The following is a 24,431-nucleotide window of genomic DNA, read 5'->3' as shown; positions in this document are numbered from 1 at the left end:
AGGATCTGGCGAGAGTCAGGTTAGGAAGAGACCCTTCTTCAGCCCAACGTGGCTCTTGCCACCTCAGAGGAGTGATGGACAAGCAAGCGGGCGAGACGGACAACCACAACCACAGAGGAGTAGTGTCAAAACAGCTTTGATTTGTACTGGTATGTGAGGAGATTGCAAGTTAGAGAGAAACACGAGGTGCCTAGAAGGCATTATTAAGTGTAATGAATGTCAGCGTACTGAGCCCGTCCAACTTATCCGGTGCCAATTATGAAGATGGGCCGATGAACACAAGGCACATAGGTGCGGCTCGTTTGGCCTGACTGACATCTGCCTCATTAAATGGAAGAAACAAGCCGTGAAAGATAGGGAGCATATTTGCCTCCAGGCCTCTGTGGGCCCTTATGGAGGCACGGGGGACACATATTTTCCCTTTTTAACCTCCACTAACCTCAATCCTTACATATTATTGATGAGGTGGAGGGTAAATGGAATATAATTTTGAGGTGATCAGATACAGGGTTTGAGCCATAGCTGGAGTTTTTGCCGGTCAAGTTCATTCATTAGTCAGCACACAATGGTGCTTCAAATGTTCATGCACTAAGAGGTAAATAAAGCATTCATGGGTATCATTGCCTGAGGCAGCTAGAGAAAAATACTATTGATTTTGCTGGAGTGCTCTGAAATAATGGTCACAGATGTGTCAAGGCATTCATCAAACAGTCCATACGAGCCAAAATCCTCAGTGGCGTAAAAAGCCAATATGCTCTCGACGCAGCCAAATTGCAAATATTTGCTAGGGTTTGTAGTGACTTAACCCAGCTGTTAAATTGTATAAAGTAGTTTTATGAATACATAAAGGTTTAGTAGTGATTGACACCAGTGATGTGCTGTCAGGGGAGGCAAGTGAGGCAGTGCCTCACTTGCCACCAGGTGGCTTAACTATGAGATGTTCCAAAACAAAGTAATAAAATAAAACAAGTTTTAATATTTCTCTTTTGGTTTATGCTTTCTATGTGATTTTGGTGTGGTTCCTGTATATTTTGATAATTTTCAGGGTCAAAATCGCGGAAATTCCATGTTTCCTGATCAAAACAATGCAGCAGATGAGAAGTGAAGTGAAGTGAATTCCATCCATTTTCTACCGCTTATTCCCTTTTGGGGTTGCGGGGGGGCGCTGGCGCCTATCTCAGCTACAATCGGGCGGAAGGCGGGGTACACCCTGGACAAGTCGCCACCTCATCACAGGTGAAGTGAATTGAATTATATTTATATAGCGCTTTTCTCAAGTGACTCAAAGCGCTTTACATAGTGACACCCAATATCTAAGTTACATTTAAACCAGTGTAGGTGGCACTGGGAGCAGGTGGGTAAAGTGTCTTGCCCAAGGACACAACGGCAGTAACTAGGATGGCACAAGCGGGAATCGAACCTGCAACCCTCAAGTTGCTGGCACGGCCACTCTACCAACCGAGCTATGCCGCCCCGTGAGGGGCAGACACAGGCGGTGCCTCCACGGCTACACACAGTGTGTATTGGGCGTGCGTGCGAGGGGGCGCATGCTTGTTGCTGCGTGAAAAAGGCAGGTCTTGAGGCAGCAAGTACCTCTGCCTCAAGGTAGGTGGCGATAAATTTGTCAACTTGCAGTTGAATGCCTCAGCAGTACTCTGACTCGCCACACTGGGAGAAGTGGGGGCGCTCAAGCTAGCAGACACAGGTCTCTCCAGCGGAAGCAAGCATTTTTTTATTTTCTTTATTTTTTTTAACTGTATTTATAACAAACATAAATGATAAATGATAAATGGGTTGTACTTGTATAGCGCTTTTCTACCTTCAAGGTACTCAAAGCGCTTTGACACTACTTCCACATTTACCCATTCACACACACATTCACACACTGATGGAGGGAGCTGCCATGCAAGGCGCCAACCAGCACCCATCAGGAGCAAGGGTGAAGTGTCTTGCTCAGGACACAACGGACGTGACGAGGTTGGTTCTAGGTGGGATTTGAACCAGTGACACTCGGGTTGCGCACGGCCACTCTTCCACTGCGCCACGCCGTCCCTAAAATAAATGGGTTATACTTGTATAGCGCTTTTTTACCTTCAAGGTACTCAAAGTGCTTTGACACTACTTCCACATCTACCCATTCACACACACATTCACACACTGATGGAGGGAGCTGCCATGCAAGGCGCCAACCAGCACCCATCAGGAGCAAGGGTGAAGTGTCTTGCTCAGGACACAACGGACGTGACGAGGTTGGTACTAGGTGGGATTTGAACCAGGGACCCTTGGGTTGCGCACGGCCACTCTTCCACTGCGCCACGCCGTCCCCAAACATGGCCTTTTTTATTAGAGTAAGCCAGCGTTTGTGGGTGTATATTGTCAGATGCAAAAATATTGTTTAATTTCTTGGAATTAAATTGAATTAAATGAATGTTTCTGCCAATATGGAGGATTGTATACTGTATTCAAGATTAAAAACTTCTCTAAACTGGACTTTAAGACAAAATTAATGCGATCATACAAAGTACGTTTTCATGGAGGATAGCTATTGCTGCTTCAGATACAAATACAGAAAGGTAACCTACACTCACAATACTGGATTTATTTTGTTAAAAGCAAATAGGACCAAAAAGTATTTAATAACTTTATCAAATAGTTTTTGGACCCCTTTATCATATCATAATATCATTATAATAACGTTTTTATGAAAGTAAATAACTCCCTTTTTTCCCCTGTAATTCTAATGTGCAACTTAAATCAGCATATATGAATTTAAGTAAAAAAAGAAAAACACGGTTATTCTATTTATTTAATATTATGGTAAGACAGATGCAATTTCTAACAACTTATTTGTAAATATTTGTGTATGTATTTCACTTTAAGGAATCACTTTATGGCAGCTTCACGACAGTCTATCGATCAATGATTTTATATATATATATATATATATATATATATATATATATATATATATATATATATATATATATATATATATATATATATATATATATATATATATATATATATATAAAAGAAATACTTGAATTTCAGTGTTCATTTATTTACACATATACACACACATAACACTCATCTACTCATTGTTGAGTTAAGCGTTGAATTGTCGAACCTTGTTCTATTCTCTGTCACTATTTTTCTAACCATATGCATGTACAGTAGCTGGCAGTATTGTCCTGTTCAAGAGTGTCACAACATTACTGTTTACGGCAGACAAACTGCTTTACTTTGTACTTTCTATTCTATTCTATTCTATTCTATTCTTATTCTATTTACGGTAGACGAAAACGTGACAGCTGTTGTTGTGTGTTGTTACCGCGCTTGTTAATGAAACTGCCTAACAATAAACCCACATAAGAAACCAAGAACTCGCACTCGGTCATTCTACAGTTATAACGTCATTGGGCAGACACTGTGTTTATATCGTGGGAAAGCGGACGTGAAAACAGGCTGTCCTTACTCAGGTCCGCATGGAGCTGGAGGGGGCGTGGCCTCCAGCTCCGCCTGAATTTCGGGAGATTTTCGGGAGAAAATTTGTCCCAGGGAGGTATTCGGGAGAGGCGCTGAATTTCGGGAGGGTTGGCAAGTATGCAGCAGGGTAGCGTTAGCTAGAGGAGACTTTACCCCCACAAAAAATTCACCATACCAGGAACTCCTGAAGCACCTTAACCGCGAGAGGGCAGGGGACGTTTCCGATGGCAGCAACCTTCGCTGTAATGGGAAATGCCGCGCACTTCTTGATTCGATGCATAAGTAAGTTGATTACAGACAACTCGAACTGGCATTAGCCGGATTAACAATGAGCCAGTGTTTGCTAAGGCATTGAGGTGGGTCTTATGCTCGGCCTGAGAGGTGCTCGCTACCAGGATGTCGTCCAAGTAGACAAACAGAAATGGAAAGTCACGTAAAACAGAGTCCATCAGCCGTTGGAAAGTCTGTGCGGCACTCTTAAGACCAAAAAGTACCTGTAAACATTTTAACGGGTTAAATGGGGTCTTTGGGATATCAGAGGGGTGGACCGGCACATGACGATAGCCCCGGATGAGATCTACCTTACAAAAAACAGTTTTCCCAGCCAAGTTGGCAGACAAATCCTGTATATGGGAGACTGGATAACGGTCCAGGGTTGTCGCATCTTTAAGCCTGTGGTAATCTCCGCATGGCCGCCAACCACCACCAGACTTCTCCACCAATTGGAGGGGCGATGCCCACGGGCTGTCTGAGCAGCGAATGATTCTATAGCATTCTATGGTCTCAAATTCAGTTCTGGCGACGGAGAGCTTTGTAGGGTCCAGGCGCCAAGCTCGTACTCGTGGAAATCATACAGCCCTACTTTGCCTCACAATGGGCACGCATATGATCAGAACCACACATACATGCTCCAAACAGATTAGAAACACAAAGAAAATGGATGTTTTTCATTTATCTATCCAGATAGATATATGCCTACAATATTTTTATGTTCATAATTGCTGTTTTTCCCCCATCCAGGCCATTTACAGTAAGAGTAACAATTTACGAGCCACATGCCACGCACCCTCAAACTGTCGGCTCGGAAAAAAAGTTTACGTTTGCAATTTTTGCTGAGCTTATCTATTGAGAGATTTAAGAGGAGATAACAACATTTGGAAGAAAAAGTGCGGCTTCAGCTGCCTTTATTGTGTAGAGAGTGAAAAGCAGGCTGCTCACTACATATCCACACAGATGCTAAGCGTAATTAAATGTGCTTTGTTTCTCTTTTTTTTTGCATACATTCAAGTTTTTAGTTTAGCGGAACTTAGTTTCAAAGTTATTGCAAAAAGCAGAATAAAGAGCTGGCATCTGTGTGATGAAGTCCTGCTTTAAGCCCTTAAAAAACAGGTGTCAAACTCAAGGCCCGGGGGCCAGAACTGGCCCGGCACATCATTTAATGTAGTCCACAATGTCGTTTAAAGTACCGGTATAATGTAAAAACAAGTTGCCTCTATATTGAAGCTTCTATCATATATAGCTGATTTATAACATCAAAATACTTACAAAAATAGTTGAGGCTGGTTTGCTCACTATCTATAAAAAAGGCGTGGTTGAATCGTTGACCATTCAACGATTTGATTCGGAGGAGTCTACCACCGGGTGTGTTGGGTGGACGTTGGGCATGTCCGTACCCTTCGTAAACCGAGCTCGTTGCTGTGCGTCTTTGGCTGGCCGACGCTCACCGTTGTGACTTGCTGGATTTTGATCATGACGTGCCACACTTCCTGTCACCCCAGCACCTCCAAAACCCTCAAATCTAGACTCCAAACTTCCCAGAACAAACTAGTCAGGTTACTTCTAGACCTCAACCCCAGATCACACCTCACTCCTACCCACTTCTGCAAAGTGGGCTGGCTCAGGGTGAAGGACAGAGAAAAACAACTTGCACTGAGCCTAGTCTATAAAATCCGCTACACCTCCCTGATACCGAAGTACATGTCAAACTACTTCCATAACGTAAATGACCGCCATAACCACAACACCAGGGGAGCTCCACAAACCACGTTAAACCCAGATTCCGATCAAACAAAGGTCTTAACTCATTCTCCTTCTACGCCACATCAATCTGGAATGCACTCCCAACAGGGGATTGCATTCAGGTGTTACCATTTAGTGGTCAATTGTACGGAATATGTACTGTACTGTGCAATCTACTAATAAAAGTTTCAATCAATCAATCAATCAAAGGATGTGCCTCCTCGACTCGAAGGAGTAACTTCGACCAGTTCGTCCGGGCAGGAATCTTCCAAAGCATCCAATCTCTACCATGTTTATCTGAGTCTTCAAGCATTTTTCTTTGAGGTTGAAAAAGGCGCAAATTATATCTGTTTCATTTTCTTAACTAAAGAACTGTTTTCCTTTTATTACCTTTGTTTGAATGACATTACCATCAAGTTCCTATTTAGTATCCCAACTCCTTGTTGTGGCTAGATCCACATCCATGTAATGGTACTGAGACACCTACTGACCAATGTACAGTACTGCAAATCCCAATCTGTTGAAAAAAAAAAAATCCACATCCGAATCGCTATTCTTATTTATTACCATTCTGTAACTACTGAAAATATTCAATAACCTATTGATGAAAAAATATTGTGTAAGTCATGTCTGTGCTTACTCGCTACACAAATACCCTACGGCCGGGGTCGGCAACCTTTACCACTCAAAGAGCCATGTTGACCCGTTTCACAAAATAAAGAAGACAATGGGAGCCACAAAACTCTTTTGAAATTTAAAATGAAATAACACAGCATAGAGAGTTTTTTTTTTTTTGCTTTGTGCTATGTGTAAACCGGGGGTCTTAGACACGCGACTTTTATATGAATTTCACTTGACAGCTTTACACTTGTCAACCCTCCCAAATTTTCCGGGAGGTTCCCGAATTTCCAAAGTAACAATTCTCGCCAATATCTGCTGATGGTCACCCAGATAACAATAATAAGGGCGTGCTATGAAGCCACTGCCTTTGAAACCTTGTACAACATGTACAAACAGCTTGCCAGCCCATTAGCGTGTTGTATGGAGCTTCCGCAGATACACGTACACGACTGCAAGGCATAGTTGTTCAACAGCCATACAGGTCACACTGAGGGTTGTGATATAAACAACTTTAACACTCTTACTAATAATATGCACCACAATGTGAACCTACACCAAACAAGAATGACAAACACATTTCGGGAGAACATCCGCACTGTAACACATTATAAACGCAAAATAACAATTACCCAGAATCCCATGCATCCATGACTATTCCTGGCTATATTATAAACCCTGCTAGCACCAAAATAACGCCCACCCCCTCTCCGTGCGTTGGTTGAGGTGGGCAGGGTTCGGGGTGCGGGGGTGGATAATATAGCCAGGAAGAGTCATGGATGCATGGGGTTCTGGGTAATTGTGGAGTTGTGTTTATGTTGTGTTACTGTGAGGATGTTCTCCCGAAATGTGTTTGTCATTCTTGTTTGATGTGGGTTCACAGTGTGGTGCATACTAGTAAGAGTGTTGAATCAAATCAAATCAACTTTATTTATAAAGCACATTTAAAATCTACCACATGGGTAGCCAAAGTGCTGTACAATGGGTACGTTGAAAGATAATAGGAGGACCGAGGTTTAGGGGCTCCGTACTCAGTCACTAATTTCAAGTGAAAACATTTTTTCAACAGGCTCAGAGACAAAAACAAACTTCCTTCAAAGAAAAATCACAGTAAATGAATACATGTCTCTGTCAGTTATTTCAAAGGGAAATAATTTTCAACTGTAAATGTCCTTCAAAAATAAAATGTTCCTTAATATCAGGATGACTGCATAAATGACAACCTTTGTCCAAAAACACCATATAGAATGTGAAATATAACAGGATAATGCATATTTGCATGTTCTCAGTGGCCTAGTGGTTAGAGTGTTCGCCCTGAGATCGGTGGGTTGTGAATTCAAACCCCGGCCGAGTCATACCAAAGACTATAAAAATGGGACCCTTTGCCTCCCTGCTTGGCACTCAGCATCAAGGGTTGGAACTGGCAGTTAAATCACCAAAAATTATTCCTGGGCGCGGCCACCGTTGCTGCCCACTGCTCCCCTCACCTCCCAGGGGGTGAACAAGAGGATGGGTCAAATGGAAAGGACACATTTCACCACACCTAGTGTGTGTGAGACTATCATTGGTACTTTAACTTTAATTTACTGTGGGACCCCATTTTTATGACTTGATGGGGTCACTGGGACAGTAGCAGGCGGCTGTGATCTAATACTAATAAAATATCATCCCGGGGGCCATAGATATTCATTCCATGCCTTGATTTTGACACAAAGAACTTAAAGGCCTACTGAAATGAGATTTTCTTATTTAAACGGGGATAGCAGGTCCATTCTATGTGTCATACTTGATCATTTCGCGATATTGCTATATTTTTGCTGAAAGGATTTAGTAGAGAACATCGACGATAAAGTTCGCAACTTTTGGTCGCTAAGAGAAAAGCCTTGCCTGTACCTGAAGTAGCAGACTATGTGCGCGTGACGTCACGGGTTGTGGAGCTCCTCACATCCTCACATTGTTTACAATCATGGCCACCAGCAGCGAGAGCGATTCGGACTGAGAAAGCAACAATTTCCCCATTAATTTGAGCGAGGATGAAAGATTTGTGGATGACGATAGTGAGAGTGAAGGACGAGAAAAAAACAAACACAGGGCAGTGGGAGCGATTCAGATGTTATTATACACATATACTAGGATAATTCTGGAAAATCCCTTATCTGCTTATTGTGTTTCTAGTGTTTTAGTGAGATTTTATAGTCGTACCTGAAAGTCGGAGAGGTGTGGCCACGGGTGTGGTGACCGCCAGTGTCTCTGAGGGAAACCACGTTTCTCGACGAGGCGAAGCGAAGGCAGCCGGTCGGGACGGGCTGAGCTTTTTTTCCCCCCTCCTCCACGGTGGAAGCATCCCACGTTCGGGGGCGGCTGGTCGGAGGAGGCAAAAGAGTCCGCAGATGCCTCTTTGACAGGTGCAGGAGGAACGACGCAAGCTCCACTCATGTCTACGGCCGACTTATTAGCATAATTTTCTCACCGAAACCTGCCGGTTGACATGTGGTAGAGAACCATGTTCGCTTGACCGCTCTGTTTCATAGTAACGCTTCACCTTCGGGAATGTAAACAAGGAAACACCGGCTGTGTTTGTGTTGCTAAAGGCAGCTGCCATACACCGCTCCACCTACATCTTTCTTCTTTGACGTCTCCATTATTAATTGAACAAATTGAAAAAGATTCAGCAACACAGATGTCCAGAATACTGTGTAATTATGCGATTAAAGCAGACTACTTATAGCTGGGATCCGAGACGTCACGGGCTTGCGTCATCATACGTTTTCAACAGGATACTTCGCGCGAAATTTTGAAATTGCAATTTGGTAAACTAAAAAGGCCGTATTGGCATGTGTTGCAATGTTAAGATTTCATCATTGATATACTTAAACTATCAGACTGCGTGGTCGGTAGTAGCGGGTTTCAGTAGGCCTTTAAGTGTCGCTCGTTATCCCTGTCTTGAGTAATAAATACCCCTTTCACGTCACGCTCCAACCTCGTTCAACTGCATCCTTAAAATCACCACAACCTCGGGCGTCTCGCATGACGCAAAAAGAAACCGTAAACTAAGAAAAAAACCAGGAGTGTTTTAATGTGTCATTCTGGATAATGCTTGGATACGGAGGTCTACTGATGTCTCTGAACAGCGAGGTTACTTGCACAAGCACCTTAAATCCCAGAGGAAATCACCACAAGTGGGATTAGACATGAGACAATTTGCACTACAGATCACTGTTTTTACTTTAGACACCTGTTGTCTCCCAGTGGTTCTACCACATTACATTTGAAGAGCAATTCCTTGGGTGGAGAGACAAAGTCCCTGCTGCAGCTGCCTTCGTCTTGTAATGAGGACTGTCGTGGATTTGCAGGCTGCACATTCCCACCTTTCTCAGTGGCCGATCAATAATTCATCCCTCAGCTCAACTCTTTGTTATACGACATTTCTCATTAGAATGTCCCGACCACTTCGTATAAATTTAAATTGTTCCCCGATTCAAACTTTCAAGGTCAATGGAAAAGGGGGTGAAATATTATGCATTATCTAAGACAAGGGTGTTAAGCTTGTTTTCATTGAAGTGAAGTGAAGTGAATTATATTTATATAGGGCTTTTCTTTAGTGACTCAAAGCGCTTTACATAGTGAAACCCAATATCTAAGTTACATTTAAACTAGAGATGTCCGATAATATCAGACTGCCGATATTATCGGCCGATAATGCTTTAAAATGTGATATCGGAAATTATCAGTATCGGTTTCAAAAGGTAAAATGTATGACTTTTTAATACGCTGCTGTACGGACTGGTACACGGACGTAGGGAGAAGTACAGAGCGCCAATAAACCTTAAAGGCACTGCCTTTGCGTGCCGGCCCAATCACATATCTACAGCTTTTCAGACACCCAAGCGAATGCAAGTCATACTTGGTCAACAGCCATACAGATCACACTGAGGGTTGCCTTATAAACAACTTTAACACTGTTAAAAATATGCGCCACACTGTGAACCCACCCCAAACAAGAATGACAAACACATTTGGTGAGAACATCCGCACCGTAACACAACATAAACACAACAGAACAGATACCCGGAACACCTTGCAGCACTAACTCTTCCGGGACGCTACAATACACCCCCCCACCCCCACCCACTTCAACCTCCTCATGCTCTCTCAGGGAGAGCATGTCACAAATTCCAAGCTGCTGTTTTGAGGCTTGCTAAAAAAAAATAATGCACTTTGTGACTTCAATAATAAATATGGCAGCGCCATGTTGGCATTTTTTTTCCATAACTTATTTTGGAAAACCTTGTTACATTATTTAATGCATCCAGCGGGGCATCACAGCAAAATTAGGCATAATAATGTGTTCATTCCACGACTGTATATATCGGTATCGGTTGATATCGGAATCGGTAATTAAGAGTTGGAAAATATCGGAATATTGGATATCGGCAAAAAAGCCATTATCGGACATCTCTAATTTATACCAGTGTGGGTGGCACTGGGAGCAGGTGGGTAAAGTGTCTTGCCCAAGGACACAACGGCAGTGACGAGCTATATATAATTATTATGTACATTAGGCGCACCGGCTTATAAGGTGCACTGACGAGTTTTGAGAAAAAAACGATTTTAAGCGTATAGTCCGGAAAATACAGTCAGTCCATCATCAACAAGATCTATCGGCATTTACCATAAAGATTTACAAATATAAATAAATGATAAATGGGTTGTACTTGTATAGCGCTTTTCTACCTTCAAGGTACTCAAAGCGCTTTGACACTACTTCCACATTTACCCATTCACACACACATTCACACACTGATGGAGGGAGCTGCCATGCAACTCGCTAACCAGCACGCATCAGGAGCAAGGGTGAAGTGTCTTGCTCAGGACACAACAGACGTGACGAAGTTGGTACTAGGTGGGGATTGAACCAGGGACCCTCGGGTTGCGCACGGCCACTCACCCACCGCGCCACGCCGTCCCTTAAATATGAATAAAAAATACCGCAGTACTGCTAAGCCACATAGCCAGAAAACCAAAATGAGCTCCAGGGTTGAGTGCTGACTACAGTGGGGCTTTTTTAAAGAGCAAAGTGATTGAGATGTAAAAGGTAGAGCCGGAAGACCACAATGGCATAATTCATAAACTGCACAAATAGAGGTGTCAAATCACAGGACTCCCACAAGGGAACGAGTCCAATATGAAAGTAGACTTTACTTATATTACCATTATTATTACAGTATATCATTTCTGAATGCATGGCCATCACTTTCATTTAAATGTAAATCTGGGCACTGAACTGCACACATTGTCGTCACCCATGGCAACCTCACTAGGATCATTCACTCCGCCACCGGTAGCTGACAGTACAGGAGACGCTATTCTTGAAAATAACCTATAACTTATGTCTGTATGTGTTCATAAAAACTGAAAACCTCCAGTATAGTTTTCCGGGTGAAAAATACAACACTTTTAAGCATATTTTTTCAGTCAGTCTTTCCATCATGAAGAAAAATAATAAATAGTAAAACAAATTCATACAGTACACGACAGTAAGGTGGCAAAGCATAATGCTATTATTCTAGATCCACTCGACGTCCATTGCACCGGTCGCCATAGGTTTCTCATTGTCATCCCATTGGGTTGAGTTTTTCCTTGCCCTGAAGTGGGATCTGAGCCGAGGATGTCGTTGTGGCTTGTCCAGCCGTTTGAGGGCTATATAAATTAACTTTGATTAATTGATTGATTGATATTCGTGCTACAGTTAGGTAAAAGTTAAAGTTACAATGATTGTAACACACTCTAGGTGTGGTGAAATTATTCTCTGCATTTGACCCATCACCCTTGTTCACCCCCAGGGAGGTGAGGGGAGCAGTGAGCAGCAGCAGTGGTCACGCCCGGGAATCATTTTGGTGATTTAACCCCCAATTTCAACCCTTGATGCTGAGCGCCAAGCAGGGAGGTAATGGGTCCCATTTGTATAGTCTTTGGAATGACTTGGCCGGGATTTGAACTCACAACCTACGGACACCCTAACCACTAGGCCAGTGATTCTCAACCTTTTTTTAGTGATGTACCCCCTGTGAACACTTTTTTTTAATTCAAGTACCCCCTAATCAGAGCAAAACATTTTTGTTTGAAAAAAAGAGATAAAGAAGTCAAATACAGCACTATGTCATCAGTTTCTGATTTATTAAATTGTATAACAGTGCAAAAATATTGCTGAAAGATATAAAAATAACTAAAAACTTGTTGAAAAATAAACAAGTGATTCAATTATAAATAAAGATTTCTACACATAGAAGTAATCATCAACTTAAAGTGCCATCTTTTAGGATTGTAATAGAGATCCATCTGCATTCATGAACTTAATTTTTAACATTTTTTCACAAAAAAAGAAATATTTATGGAACATGTCCACAAAAAATCTAGCTGTCAACACTGAATATTGCATTGTTCCATTTCGTTGAACTTACTTTCATATTTTGTTGAAGTATTATTCAATAAATATATTTGTAAAGGATTTTTGAATTGTTGCTATTTTTAGAATCTTTAAAAAAAATCTCACGTACCCCTTGGCATACCTTCAGGTACCCCCAGGGGTACGCGTACCCCCCATTTGAGAACCACTGCACTAGGCCACTGAATAGGTTGGACGTGCCAAGTACGGTTGGCTCGCTTCCTGGTACTTTAATGCAAATTGATACAGCAATCATACATAATGCCAACATAATCAGGAAGAAAATCCTCTAATTCCACAAGGCAAATGTTTTCCCTGTTAAAACATTTCCAATTCTCTGCAACGCATGACTGCCAATTACGAACAAATTCAATAATCCTAAAAGATAAACACGAGCTAATCCTTCCACCTCACTGCTTTTCTTACTCCCCAAACAATACAAACCTCAACTAAACCAAATAATGTGGGATCTGAGCCGAGGATGTCGTTGTTAAAGTTAAAGTTAAACTTCCAATGATTGTCACACACACACACTAGGTGTGGTGAAATATGTCCTCTGCATTTGCCCCATTCCCATGTTCACCCCACTGGGAGGTGAGGGGAGCAGTGAGCAGCAGCATGCGCTGCACTCGGTAATCATTTGGTGATTTAAAACATTTTACCTTCTAGGCATCTGTGCAAGTGTGGCAAACAGTTTCTTTAAGATATGATTAATTGTGTCAAATGCTTTTGTTACTCTAAGTCCATACTAGTGTTGTAACAATACCAATATTTTGGTACCGGTACTAAAATTATTTTGGTACTTTTTGGTACTTTTCTAAATAAAGGGCACCACGAATCAAATTGCATTATTGGCTTTATTTTAACAAAAGAATCTTAGGGTACAATAAACATATGTTTATTATTGCAGTTAAGTCCTTAAATAAAATAGTGAACATACAAGTAAATAAACAAACAAAGACTCCTAATTAGTCTGCTGACATATACAATAACATATTGTGTCATTTATCATTCTATTTTTTTGTAAACATTATTAAGGACAAGTGGTACAAAAAAAATAATTATTCATCTACTTGTTCATTTACTGCAGGGGTCGGGAACCTTTTTGGCTGAGAGAGCCATATAAGCCAAATATTTTTAAAAGTCTTTACGTGAGAGCCATATAAAACATTTTTTAAGACTGAATACAACAATGAGTGAATTTTTAAGTAAGACCAACACTTTTAGAGTATAATAAGTATCTTATTCTTTTTAATAACATTGTTATTCTGAAGCTAACCAACAATAAATACAATACTTCTTACCATTAATGCGACTTGTTGAACTGGTGTGGTAGAAACCGGATGGATGGATTAAAATGCATGAGAATGTTTTATATTTTGAACGTTATTTTTGACACTGATTACCAGTGGAATTCTTCATTACTTACCGTGATTTATCGAAGAGCCAGGTGCAGTCATCAAAAAAGCCACATCTGGCTCTAGAGCCATAGGTTCCCTACCCCTGATTTACTGTTAAATTCTGCTTACTTTCTCTTTTAACATGTTCTATCTACACTTCTGTTAAAATGTAATCCTTACTTATTCTTCAGTTGTTTGATACTTTACAATAGTTTTGGATGATGGGTATCAATCCGATACCAAGTAGTCACAGGATCATACATTGGTCATATTCGAAGTCCTCATGTGTACAGGGATATATTTCCTGACTTTATAAACATAATATACATAAAAATAAAATGAAAGAAGATATTGTGATGCCAAAAAATATCGACGTAAACATAGTAGTATCGACTAGATACGGGCCTGTACTTGATATGATTACAGTGGATTTCAGGTGTAGATCCACCAATGACGTTTGTTTACATTTTGATGCCGTGAGCTACGGTGTGTAGTGAAGCATGTTTATCTATTCCTCGTCCTGCAGTGATAATGATACGTGAAATAAACTTACTTTATTTGTCACCATGGACGCGAGGATTGCAGGTTCGATTCCCGCTTCCGCCATCCTAGTCACTGCCGTTGTGTCCTTGGGCTAGACACTTTACCCACATGCTCCCAGTGCCACCCACACTGGTTTAAATGTAACTTAGATATTGGGTTTCACTATGTAAAACGCTTTGAGTCACTAGAGAAAAGCGCTATATAAATATAATTCACTTCACTTCACTAGTGATTTAGAAGTAGCTAAAACACTGCCGACGGTGGACGGACGTTAGCCGCTAGCTAGCTAGCCATGTCTTAAAGCACCCCAGTGTTATAACTTCACCTTTATCTTTAGTTTTTACACTAAAATGCGTCCATTTTACCTTTCCAGTCTACACACTGTGTCTGCTTGTAAGTACTCAGTGATTGTGTGCCGCCGAACATGCTCCTCTGCTCGTAAACCAGCAATGTCGCAACGTGACTTCGACGCGGGACCGGTACGTTTCAGCGACGGTATAGTGCCGAAAATGATTCACTTGTACCGCGGTACCATACTAATTCCGGTATACCGTACAACTTAAGTACATACACACACTATTTGCTATCTATTGCATTGGTAATCTCTTCTGTTATGTCAATTAATGCTATCGATGTTGAAATGTTTTGGTATCTGATTTGGCGGCATAAAACATACAGACACTGATATCCTTTCCTTCATAACTCTTCAGTGATTAATAAAATAGTTGAATGACTTTTGCCAGGCAGACTAAGGGTAGGGTGATGGCAAACGATCAACTCTGCTAGAATTAGATGACTGCCTGCTGAAGAGTTTTGTTGCATTTTGACCAAATTGAAACATAAATATTTTTGACACAAAATGGCAGCAATACAGTCAAGCTTTTATATTAGCTTAGGAGTAGAGTAAGGGTCTACATACACATTTAAAAAATTAAACTATATTAATATTTAACTGATTGGTAATGTAATTGCTCTCTGCCAGTTACATTTGTTCGCATGCACGTGTGTGTGTGCTTGTGTGTGTGTGTTCTTGTATTTCTACCCTTCTTGAGACATGAAGAAGGAAAAGTAGCGTCCATATGAGGTGGTGTGAACAAGTGATGACATAAATCATGGTCCCAATAACATTGCATCGAATAGAGAATGTCTAGTTTGCACCCCTGGTGGTGAAATCTATCAAAATTAGGGTGGTTCAAAAAAGGAAGGATTTTTCAAATTGACTGTGTGTCGCTTTTAAAAATGCTCGACCTTTTGTCAACATATGAAATAACAAGTGTGTGTAAAAATTTGAAGTGAAGTGAATTATATTTATATAGTGCTTTTCTCTAGTGATTCAAAGCACTTTACATAGTGAAACCCAATATCTAAGTTACATTTAAACCAGTGTGGGTGGCACTGGGAGCAGGTGGGTAAAGTGTCTTGCCCAAGGACACAAGGGCAGTGACTAGGATGACGGAAGCGGGAATCGAACCTGCAACCCTCAAGTTGCTGGCACGGCCGCTCTACCAACCGAGTGCTCCCCTTCTGGTCAACATATGTGATAACAAGTGTGTGTAAAAATTTGAAGTGCTCCCCCTTTGGCTGACATATGAAATAACCAGTGTGTGCAAGAAATTGAAATGCACCCCCTTTGGCCAAAATCAATTTAAAAAAAAAATAAATAAATACGTATATAGATACATACTGTTATAACTTTTAGTAAATAATAAATAGTAAAAAACAATAAAAAACAATAGAAAAATAGCTAAAAGCTTACCTTTTTTATATTGGCATAGTATGTATATATTATTAATGTTGGAAATACAAAACTATATATATATATCTAGAAAGGGTCTGGTCCTAAAGAGGTAGGCATTTTTCTCAGGTGTCAAGGAAATAACAAATACAAGAGTGTGTGTGTGTGTGTGTGTGTGTGTGTGTGTGTGTGTGTGTGTGTGTGTGTGTGTGTGTGTGTGTGTGTGTGTAAGTGAATTATATTTTTATATATTTATATATATATATATATATATATATATATATATATATATATATATATATATATATATATATATATCGCTTTTTTCTAGTGACTCATAGCGCTTGTTTGACTTTCTCGTCTATCGTTACCAAATAGCATTATTTTTTGTTGTGCTGAAATTCAAAGATAAGTCTGTTTTTTGTCAAAACCATCTTTTTAATTTGTTCATTTCTTCTGTTATTATTTGTATTTGTATCTAGAAAGGGTGTGGTCCTAAAGAGGTAGGCATTTTTCTCAGGTCTCAAGGAAATAACAAATACACGAGTGTGTGTGTGTGTGTGTGTGTGTGTGTGTGTGTGTGTGTGTGTGTGTGTGTGTGTGTGTGTATGTGTGTGTGTGTGTGTGTGTGTGTGTGTGTGTGTGTGTGTGTGTGTGTGTGTGTGAGTGAAGTGAATTATATTTATATATATATATATCGCTTTTTTCTAGTGACTCAAAGCGCTTGTTTGACTTTCTCGTCTACCATCACCAAAAAGCATTATTTTTAGTTGTGCTGAAATTCAAAGATAAGTCTGTTTTTTGTCAAAACCATCTTTTTAATTTGTTAATTTCTTCTGTTATTATTTGTATTTGTATACCTACTTAAGTTAAAAAACAAACAAAAAACAACACATTCCCTCCATTTACATTGACAACCCGAGGATAGATAAAACTATTGTAAATAGTAATAATAATAACAAAAAAATAAATAAAATTTCTGCAGGAAGTCAATTAATTTTCTATGACATGTTTTACCTCCACAGCTTTATAGACGGCAAATCCATGGCACAGCAACGCAAAAGCCTTAGTAAAGGCGGTGATTACGCACAAAACTACGCGGCAAACGTAATTAGTATGAAGCATGTTTGCACACACTATGCAGTGTGCACCCGGGGGGGGGGATGCCGCACATGGTTTCATATCAGCGCATCTTTCTTACCTTTGGAGGTGACAGAGGTGGAACAAAGAAGAAGTAGGAGACCAGCCGTGGCAAAGTCACGCCCTTCAGTCGGCGCACACATCCCCGCGCGTCACACCGGTGGTCCACGCACGCCGGATGGTTGGCTGGATCTTCCCCGGGAGGTCCTCTCTGGAAAGCCAGCCAGGGAAGAGTCTGTGGCTGCTGAGGGAAGATAATGAAGTCAAGAGAGGATGCATCTTCGCGTCTCTACAGCTTTGAGCGCTCAGAGTTCCTCCCTTCCTCTGCCTCCAACCATAGGCGCCTGTGGGTGCTCGGTGTGTGTGTGCGTGTTAGTGTTGGAACGATACCAATATTCTGGTACCTTGACTGGTACTAAAAGTATTTTGGTACTTTTCTAAATGAAAGGGACCAAAAAAAAAAAAAGTAATTATTGGCTTTATTTTAAAGGCTTATTGAAATGAGATGTTCTTATTTAAAAGGGGATAGCAGGTCCATTCTATGTGTCATACTTTCATTTCGCGACATTGCCATATTTTTGCTGAAAGGATTTAGTAGAGAACATTGGCGATAAAGTTCGCAACTTTTGGTCGCTAACAAAAAAGCCTTGCCTGTACCGGAAGTAGCAGACGATGTGCGCGTGACGTCACGGGTTGTGGAGCTCCTCACATCCTCACATTGTTTATAATCATGGCCACCAGCAGCGAGAGCGATTCGGACCGAGAAAGCGACAATTTCGCCATTAATTTGAACGAGGATGAAAGATTCGTGGATGAGGAAAGTTAGAGTGAGGCAATAAAAAAATAAAAAAGAGAAAAAAGAAAAAGCGACAGCTCCGGGCGGCGGCAGTGGTAGCTTTTCAGATGTAATTAGACACATTTTCTAGGATAATTCTGGAAAATCCTTTATCTGCTTATTGTTTCATAAGTGTTTTAGTGAGATTCTAAAGTCATACCTGAAAGTCGGATGGCTGCGGTGAACGCCAATGTCTCAGAGAGAAGCCAATGGAGGAGCCAATATCACAGATGCCTTTTTGACAGATACAGGAGGAGGTCCCACAATCCACTGAAGTCTCCGGTAAGAGCTGACATAATATCACAATTTTCCCATCCAAAAACTTGCTGGTTGACATAAACATGTTCGCTTGACCGCTCTGTGTTAAAGCTTCACAACAAACAGACACCGGTTGTGTCTCGGTGCTAAAGGCAGCTGCAATCCACCGCGTTCTACCAACAGCATTCTTATTTATAGTCTCCATTATTAATTGAACAAATTGCAAAAGATTCAGCAACACAGATGTCCAAAATACTGTGCAATTATGCGATGAAAAGAGACGACTTTTAGCTGTGTGCGGTGATGGGCTAATATGTCCGCTCCAACCCGAGACGTCACACGCACGCGTCATCATTCCGCAACGTTTTCAACAAGAAACTCCGCGGGAAATTTAAAAATTGTAATTTAGTAAACTAAACCGGCCTTATTGGCATGTGTTGCAATGTTTCTTATAGCAATTTAGTCATTAAATAAAATAGTGAACAAATGTCATGTATGTGTGATCATGTTTGTTTTAGTCATGTTTGGTTTTGTTTTAGGACTCTTTGTGCACTTTTGTTTGTTTTGTCACCATAGCAACCTATTCGTTTTCACCATATCCCCATGTCACGCACCTGTTTTCACTAATCACCACAGTATTATTTAAGCCACAGTTGCAATGTAGTCAGTCAGGCAACCTCACCTTCTATCACCCTTCTACAAATCCATGATTCCATGCCCCTTGTCTCGGTCACAGTAAGTGTTTTTGTTATTCATGCCATAGTGCAAGTTTTTGTTTATTTTCATAGCCAAGTTTTGTACCTCCATTGTGAGCGCTTTTTGTTTATTCCTTTTTTTCTGTCACGACTTGGACTAGGGTGAGGGTTGTTTTCCCGAGGTGCAAAGTGATTGGAGCGGAAACAGCGTGAAGGTAAAGACATACTTTAATTATAATTAAAAAAAAGGGATAAACGAAAAGCGCTCACAATGGAGGTACACAACTTGGCTATGAAAACAAACAAAAACTTGCACTATGGCATGAATAACTAAAACACTTACTGTGACCGAGACAAGGGGCATGGAATCATTGGTTTGTAGAAGGGTGATAGAAGGTGATGTTGTCAGGCTGACAACCTTGCAACTGTGGCTTAAATAATACTGTGGTGATTATTGAAAACAGGTGCGTGACATGGGGACAAGGTGAAAACTAATGGGTTGCTATGGTGACAAAACCAACCAAAGTAAAAAAAGAGTCCAAAAACAAAACCGAACATGACTAAAACAAAACATGATCACACAGACATGACAACATACTAAATAACTTGTCTTTTATAAGTAAATAAACAAGCAAAGGCTCCTAATTTAGTCCGTTGACTTTTCAGTAACATCTGTGTTTTTCAACCTTTTTTGAGCCAAGGCACATTTTTTTAATTGAAAAAAATCCCGAGGCACACCACAAGCAGAAATCATTAAAAAACGAAATGGACAATAAAAACTAGTTCTCGCAATTGTTGGATATTAATTTAAACCAGACCTGGGCAAATTTTCTATTCGGGCTGAGATGCAACCTCAGTAGAAGCATTTAAGTCCCATCTTAAAAGTAATTTGTTTACTCTAGCCTTTAAATAGACCCCCTTTTTAGACCAGTTGATCTGCCGTTTCTTTTCTTTTCTCCTCTGCCTCCCTCTCCGGTGGCCATGGATGAAGTGCTGGCTGTCTAGAGTCAGGACCCGGGATGGACCGCTCGCCTGTGCATCGGTTGGGGACATCTCTGCGCTGCTGACCCGTCTCCGCTTGGGATGGTCTCCTTCTGGCCCCACTATGGACGGGACTCTCGCTATTAGGTTGGATCCACTATGGACTGGACTTTCCCAATATCATGTTAGACCCGCTCAACATCCATTGCTTTCGGTCTCCCCTAGGAGAGGGGGGGTTTGCCCAAATATGCGGTCCTCTCCAAGGTTTCTCATAGTCATCATTGTCACTGTCACCGACATCCCACTGGGTGTGAGTTTTTCCTTGCCTTTATGTGGGCTTTACCGAGGATGTCGTTGTGGTTTGTGCAGCCCTTTGAGACACTTGTGATTTAGGGCTATATAAATAAACATTGATATATAGATATATAACAAAGTGCAAAGCCATGGGCTCACACAAGTTCAGTAAATAAATCAAATTTGGAACACAGCATCATTGTTTTTACAGCTCTTTGGTTGTCAGAGGTAGAGAGTGTTTTAACATAGATTTCTAATTCTTTTTTAAAGGCACAAAAACTGGTCGGGTATTGAAAAATCTTACGTTTATGAATATAAACGTTAGCCAATAGTATAATGAGGTTGCAAAGGTAAAATTCCTTTTCAAATTTAAAACAAAGCACAAATTTGTCACAAATATTGTCCAGGATGAAGCTACAGATGCCCTGCCATAATGATCGAGTGCTTCCACAAGTCCAGAACAGGTGGTAAACAGTCCCTGGATGCATGTTACATATGGTGCAGGTAACATCAATGTCCTTGTATCTAACCGTCACAGTTTTTACAGGGTAACAATGATGAATGATCTTAAAAGATATCTCTTTGACTTTGTTGGTAAGTAAATACTGTTAGGAAGGGACCACGTTTTGACCCAGCAGATGTCATTCAAAACATTATTCCAATGCGCAATTACATAAGAGACGGACACACACGATCGTTTCGGAATAAGCTGCGTATTTTTCTGTTATTTTTGTTATGATCCGCTGCACGGATCATAGTCTGTTTGGGTTTTTTGGGTCACTTGTGTTTTTCTGTTGGTTTTGGACTCCCTCGGTTCCTGTGTGTGCACTTCTCAGTTGGTTACCATGGTTACGTATTATTTTCACCTGCCGCTTGTTCCGGTCGCACATCTGTTTTGTAATCACTGTCATTATTTAAGCCTGCCTTGTCCCGTCTGTCTGTCTGGCTTCCTAATTTGTCTTTGCACAACAAGTGACGACTTTGGTTCCCGGTTCTGCTTATGCTAGCTTCCATGTTTAGCCCATTTTGTTTTTCTAGCTCCCATGCTAGCTCTTTTAGTTTTGTCAAAGTCTGATTTATATTTTAAATAAATAATTTCCTACCTGCACGCTGTGTCCAAAGCCCGTCTGCATCCTTGGGAGAACGAAACCGGCATCACGATGCGACCAACACATCAAAATGTTTCTGATCAAAGCAAAGTTTCCACTTTATAGGGTAACAACCAAGAATGATTTTAAAAACATATCTCTTTGTCTTTATTGGTAAGTAAATACCTGTTAAGAAGGGACCACGTTTTGACCCAGCAGATGTCATTCACAACATTATTCCAGAGCGCAATTGCATAGGAGACAGACACACAATCATTTGGGAATAAGCTATGAATTTTTCTGTTATTTTTCTGATTAAAGCAAAGTTTCCCCACAGGAGTGTCAAGTGGATCATTCCCATTTTTTACAGCAGAAAGAGGAGATGAGTAAGCCCTGTACAATACAACAACACCTGTTGGAAAGGCATCAAAATATTGGTAATTAAAGTACACCTTCCTTACTGAAAAGCTGACTCACTAAAATACTATCATTCTTAAACCAATTGTTGAGGAAAAGAGATTTCCTTTTGTAACATGTCTTTATTGTTCCAAATTAAGTATTTCGTAGGTGAGAAATTGTGCTTGTATATAAAAGACCGTGCCAGAAGGGCCTGTTTGTGGAAGTTTAAAAGAGCAACAAGAATCCTATCAATGTTGTCGTTACACAATAGCAAAAAATGTAGGCCTCCAAGGTTAGAAAATAAGTGAATTATATTCATATAGCGCTTTTCTCTAGTGACTCGGAGCGCTTTTACATAGTGTAACCCAGTATCTAAGTTAGATTTAAAGGCCTACTGAAACCCACTACTACCGACCACGCAGTCTGATAGTTTATATATCAATGATGAAATTTTAGCATTGCAACACATGCCAATACGGCCTTTTTAGTTTACTAAATTGCAATTTTAAATTATGAGCTTTTTTTTAATGCTTGTGAGGACAAGACGTGTGTGTGTGTGTCGTAGAAGAGCACACACACGCTGTCGTTGTTCCCAACATGGCATCCACAAAGTATTCACGCATGTGAGAGGAGCGTTACAAACTTCATGACTTTAGGGACCACTGTTTTTTTTTTTTTTTTTTTTTTTCCTGTTTTAAGTTAATTCCACCCTAAGTTGAAAATGTCGCGTTTGACGTCACCGGTTGTAGCGGACACTTTTTTCCAGCCCGATCCAAGCTATAAGTAGTCTGCTTTAATCGCATAATTACACAGTATTCTGGATATCTGTTTTGCTGAATCTTTTGCAATTTGTTCAATTAATAATGGAGAAGTCAAAGTAGAAAGATGGAGGTGGGAAGCTTTTAGCCTTTAGCCACACAAACACAGCCAGTGTTTCCTTGTTTAAAATTCCCGAATGTGAAGCTTTACTATGGAACAGAGCGGTCAAGTGAACATGTCAACCGGCAGGTTTCGGTGAGAAAATTGTGGTAATAAGTTGGCTCTTACCGTAGACATGAGCGGAGCTTGCGTCCTCCTGCAGCTGCGGACTATTACCTCCTCCCACCGGAGACCTTGGCGGTCACCACGCCCATGGCCACACCCCTCCGACTTTTAGGTACCATATAATCTCACTAAAACACTAGTAACACAATAAACAGAAAAGGGATTTTCCAGAATGAATCTAGTAAATGTGTCTAATAACATCTGAATCGCTCTCACTGCCCTCGCCTTTTTTTTTTCTAGTCCTTCACTCTCACTATCCTCATCCATGAATCTTTCATCCTCGCTCAACTTAATGGAGAAATTGTCGCTTTCTCGGTCAGAATCGCTCTCGCTGCTGGTGGCTGTGATTGTAAACAATGTAAGGATGTGAGGAGCTCTACAACCAGTGATGTCACGCGCACATAGTCTGCTACTTCCGGTACAGGCAAGGCTTTTTTTTAGCGACCTAAAGTTGCGAACTTTATCGTCGATGTTCTCTAGTAAATCCTTTCAACAAAAATATGGCAATATCGCGAAATGATCAAGTATGACACATAGAATGGACCTGCTATCCCTGTTTAAATAAGAAAATCTCATTTCAGAAGGCCTTTAAACCAGTGTGGGTGGCACTGGGAGCATGTGGGTGAAGTGTCTTGCTAAAGGACACAACAGCAGTGACTAAGATGGCAGAAGCGAGGGATCAAACCTGGAACCCTCAAGTTGCTGGCACGGCCACTCTACCAACGGAGCCATACCACAAATACATGATGAGAAATGAAGTTCCAAATTGATGTAGGGTCTTTCAAATAGTGTCTTATCCAATTAATCTTGAAGGTGTTGTTTAGTGTAGTAAAATCCAGAGAGAGAAACATATATATATATGCTTACACAATTTAGCGTGAAGGATGTCATCAACAGCTTGGTGCCGCGTGAAATAGTAATTGAAAACCGGAAGCAAGATTGGAAAATCCGGTCGTCGTGTTATGTCATAGATGGAGCGATGGCGCCCTCCTCCGGCCAAACGCAGCCACAGCAAGGTGTACAATATTTTCTCCATTGTAAATATTATGTAAAAAATAAATACAAATACAAAATTATTAGGTAACAAAATATAAATTATAAAATTAAAACATAAATAATATAAATTAACTTGACAAATAAACACCCTCAGTCCCTCTAGTGACTCCAAGCGCTTAACATAGTGAAAACCTAATATCTAAGTTACATTTAAACCAGTGTGGGTGGCACTGGGAGCAGGTGGGTAAAGTGTCTTGCCCAAGGACACAACGACAGGGACTAGGATGGTGGAAGCGGGGATCGAACCTGGAACCCTCAAGTTGCTAGCACGGCCACTCTTCCAACCCAGCTATACGATCCATCCATCCATCTTCTTCCGCTTATCCGAGGTCGGGTCGCGGGGGCAGCAGCCTAAGCAGAGAAGCCAAGACTTCCCTCTCCCCAGCCACTTCGTC

General features: G+C 40.9%; 1 protein-coding gene across 1 annotated transcript in view; it reads right to left on the bottom strand.

Moving 5' to 3' along the window:
• unc5db (unc-5 netrin receptor Db) overlaps positions 1–23,908 on the bottom strand; it is a 135,377-nt gene extending 111,469 nt beyond the window's left edge. The window contains exons 1-2 of the mRNA XM_061906954.1: positions 23,848–23,908; positions 17,448–17,630 (exon numbers count right to left, since the gene is read on the bottom strand). Of these exons, the coding sequence (XP_061762938.1) occupies positions 17,448–17,529 (82 nt within the window). The 5' untranslated portion in view covers positions 17,530–17,630; positions 23,848–23,908. The remainder of the gene's footprint in view (positions 1–17,447; positions 17,631–23,847) is intronic.
• Positions 23,909–24,431: the final 523 nt, after the last annotated feature.

This window comes from Nerophis ophidion, linkage group LG07 (genome assembly GCF_033978795.1).
Source record: "Nerophis ophidion isolate RoL-2023_Sa linkage group LG07, RoL_Noph_v1.0, whole genome shotgun sequence".
NCBI classification, from domain to species: Eukaryota; Metazoa; Chordata; class Actinopteri; order Syngnathiformes; family Syngnathidae; genus Nerophis; species Nerophis ophidion.
This window is presented reverse-complemented; position numbering and strand designations above follow the sequence as displayed.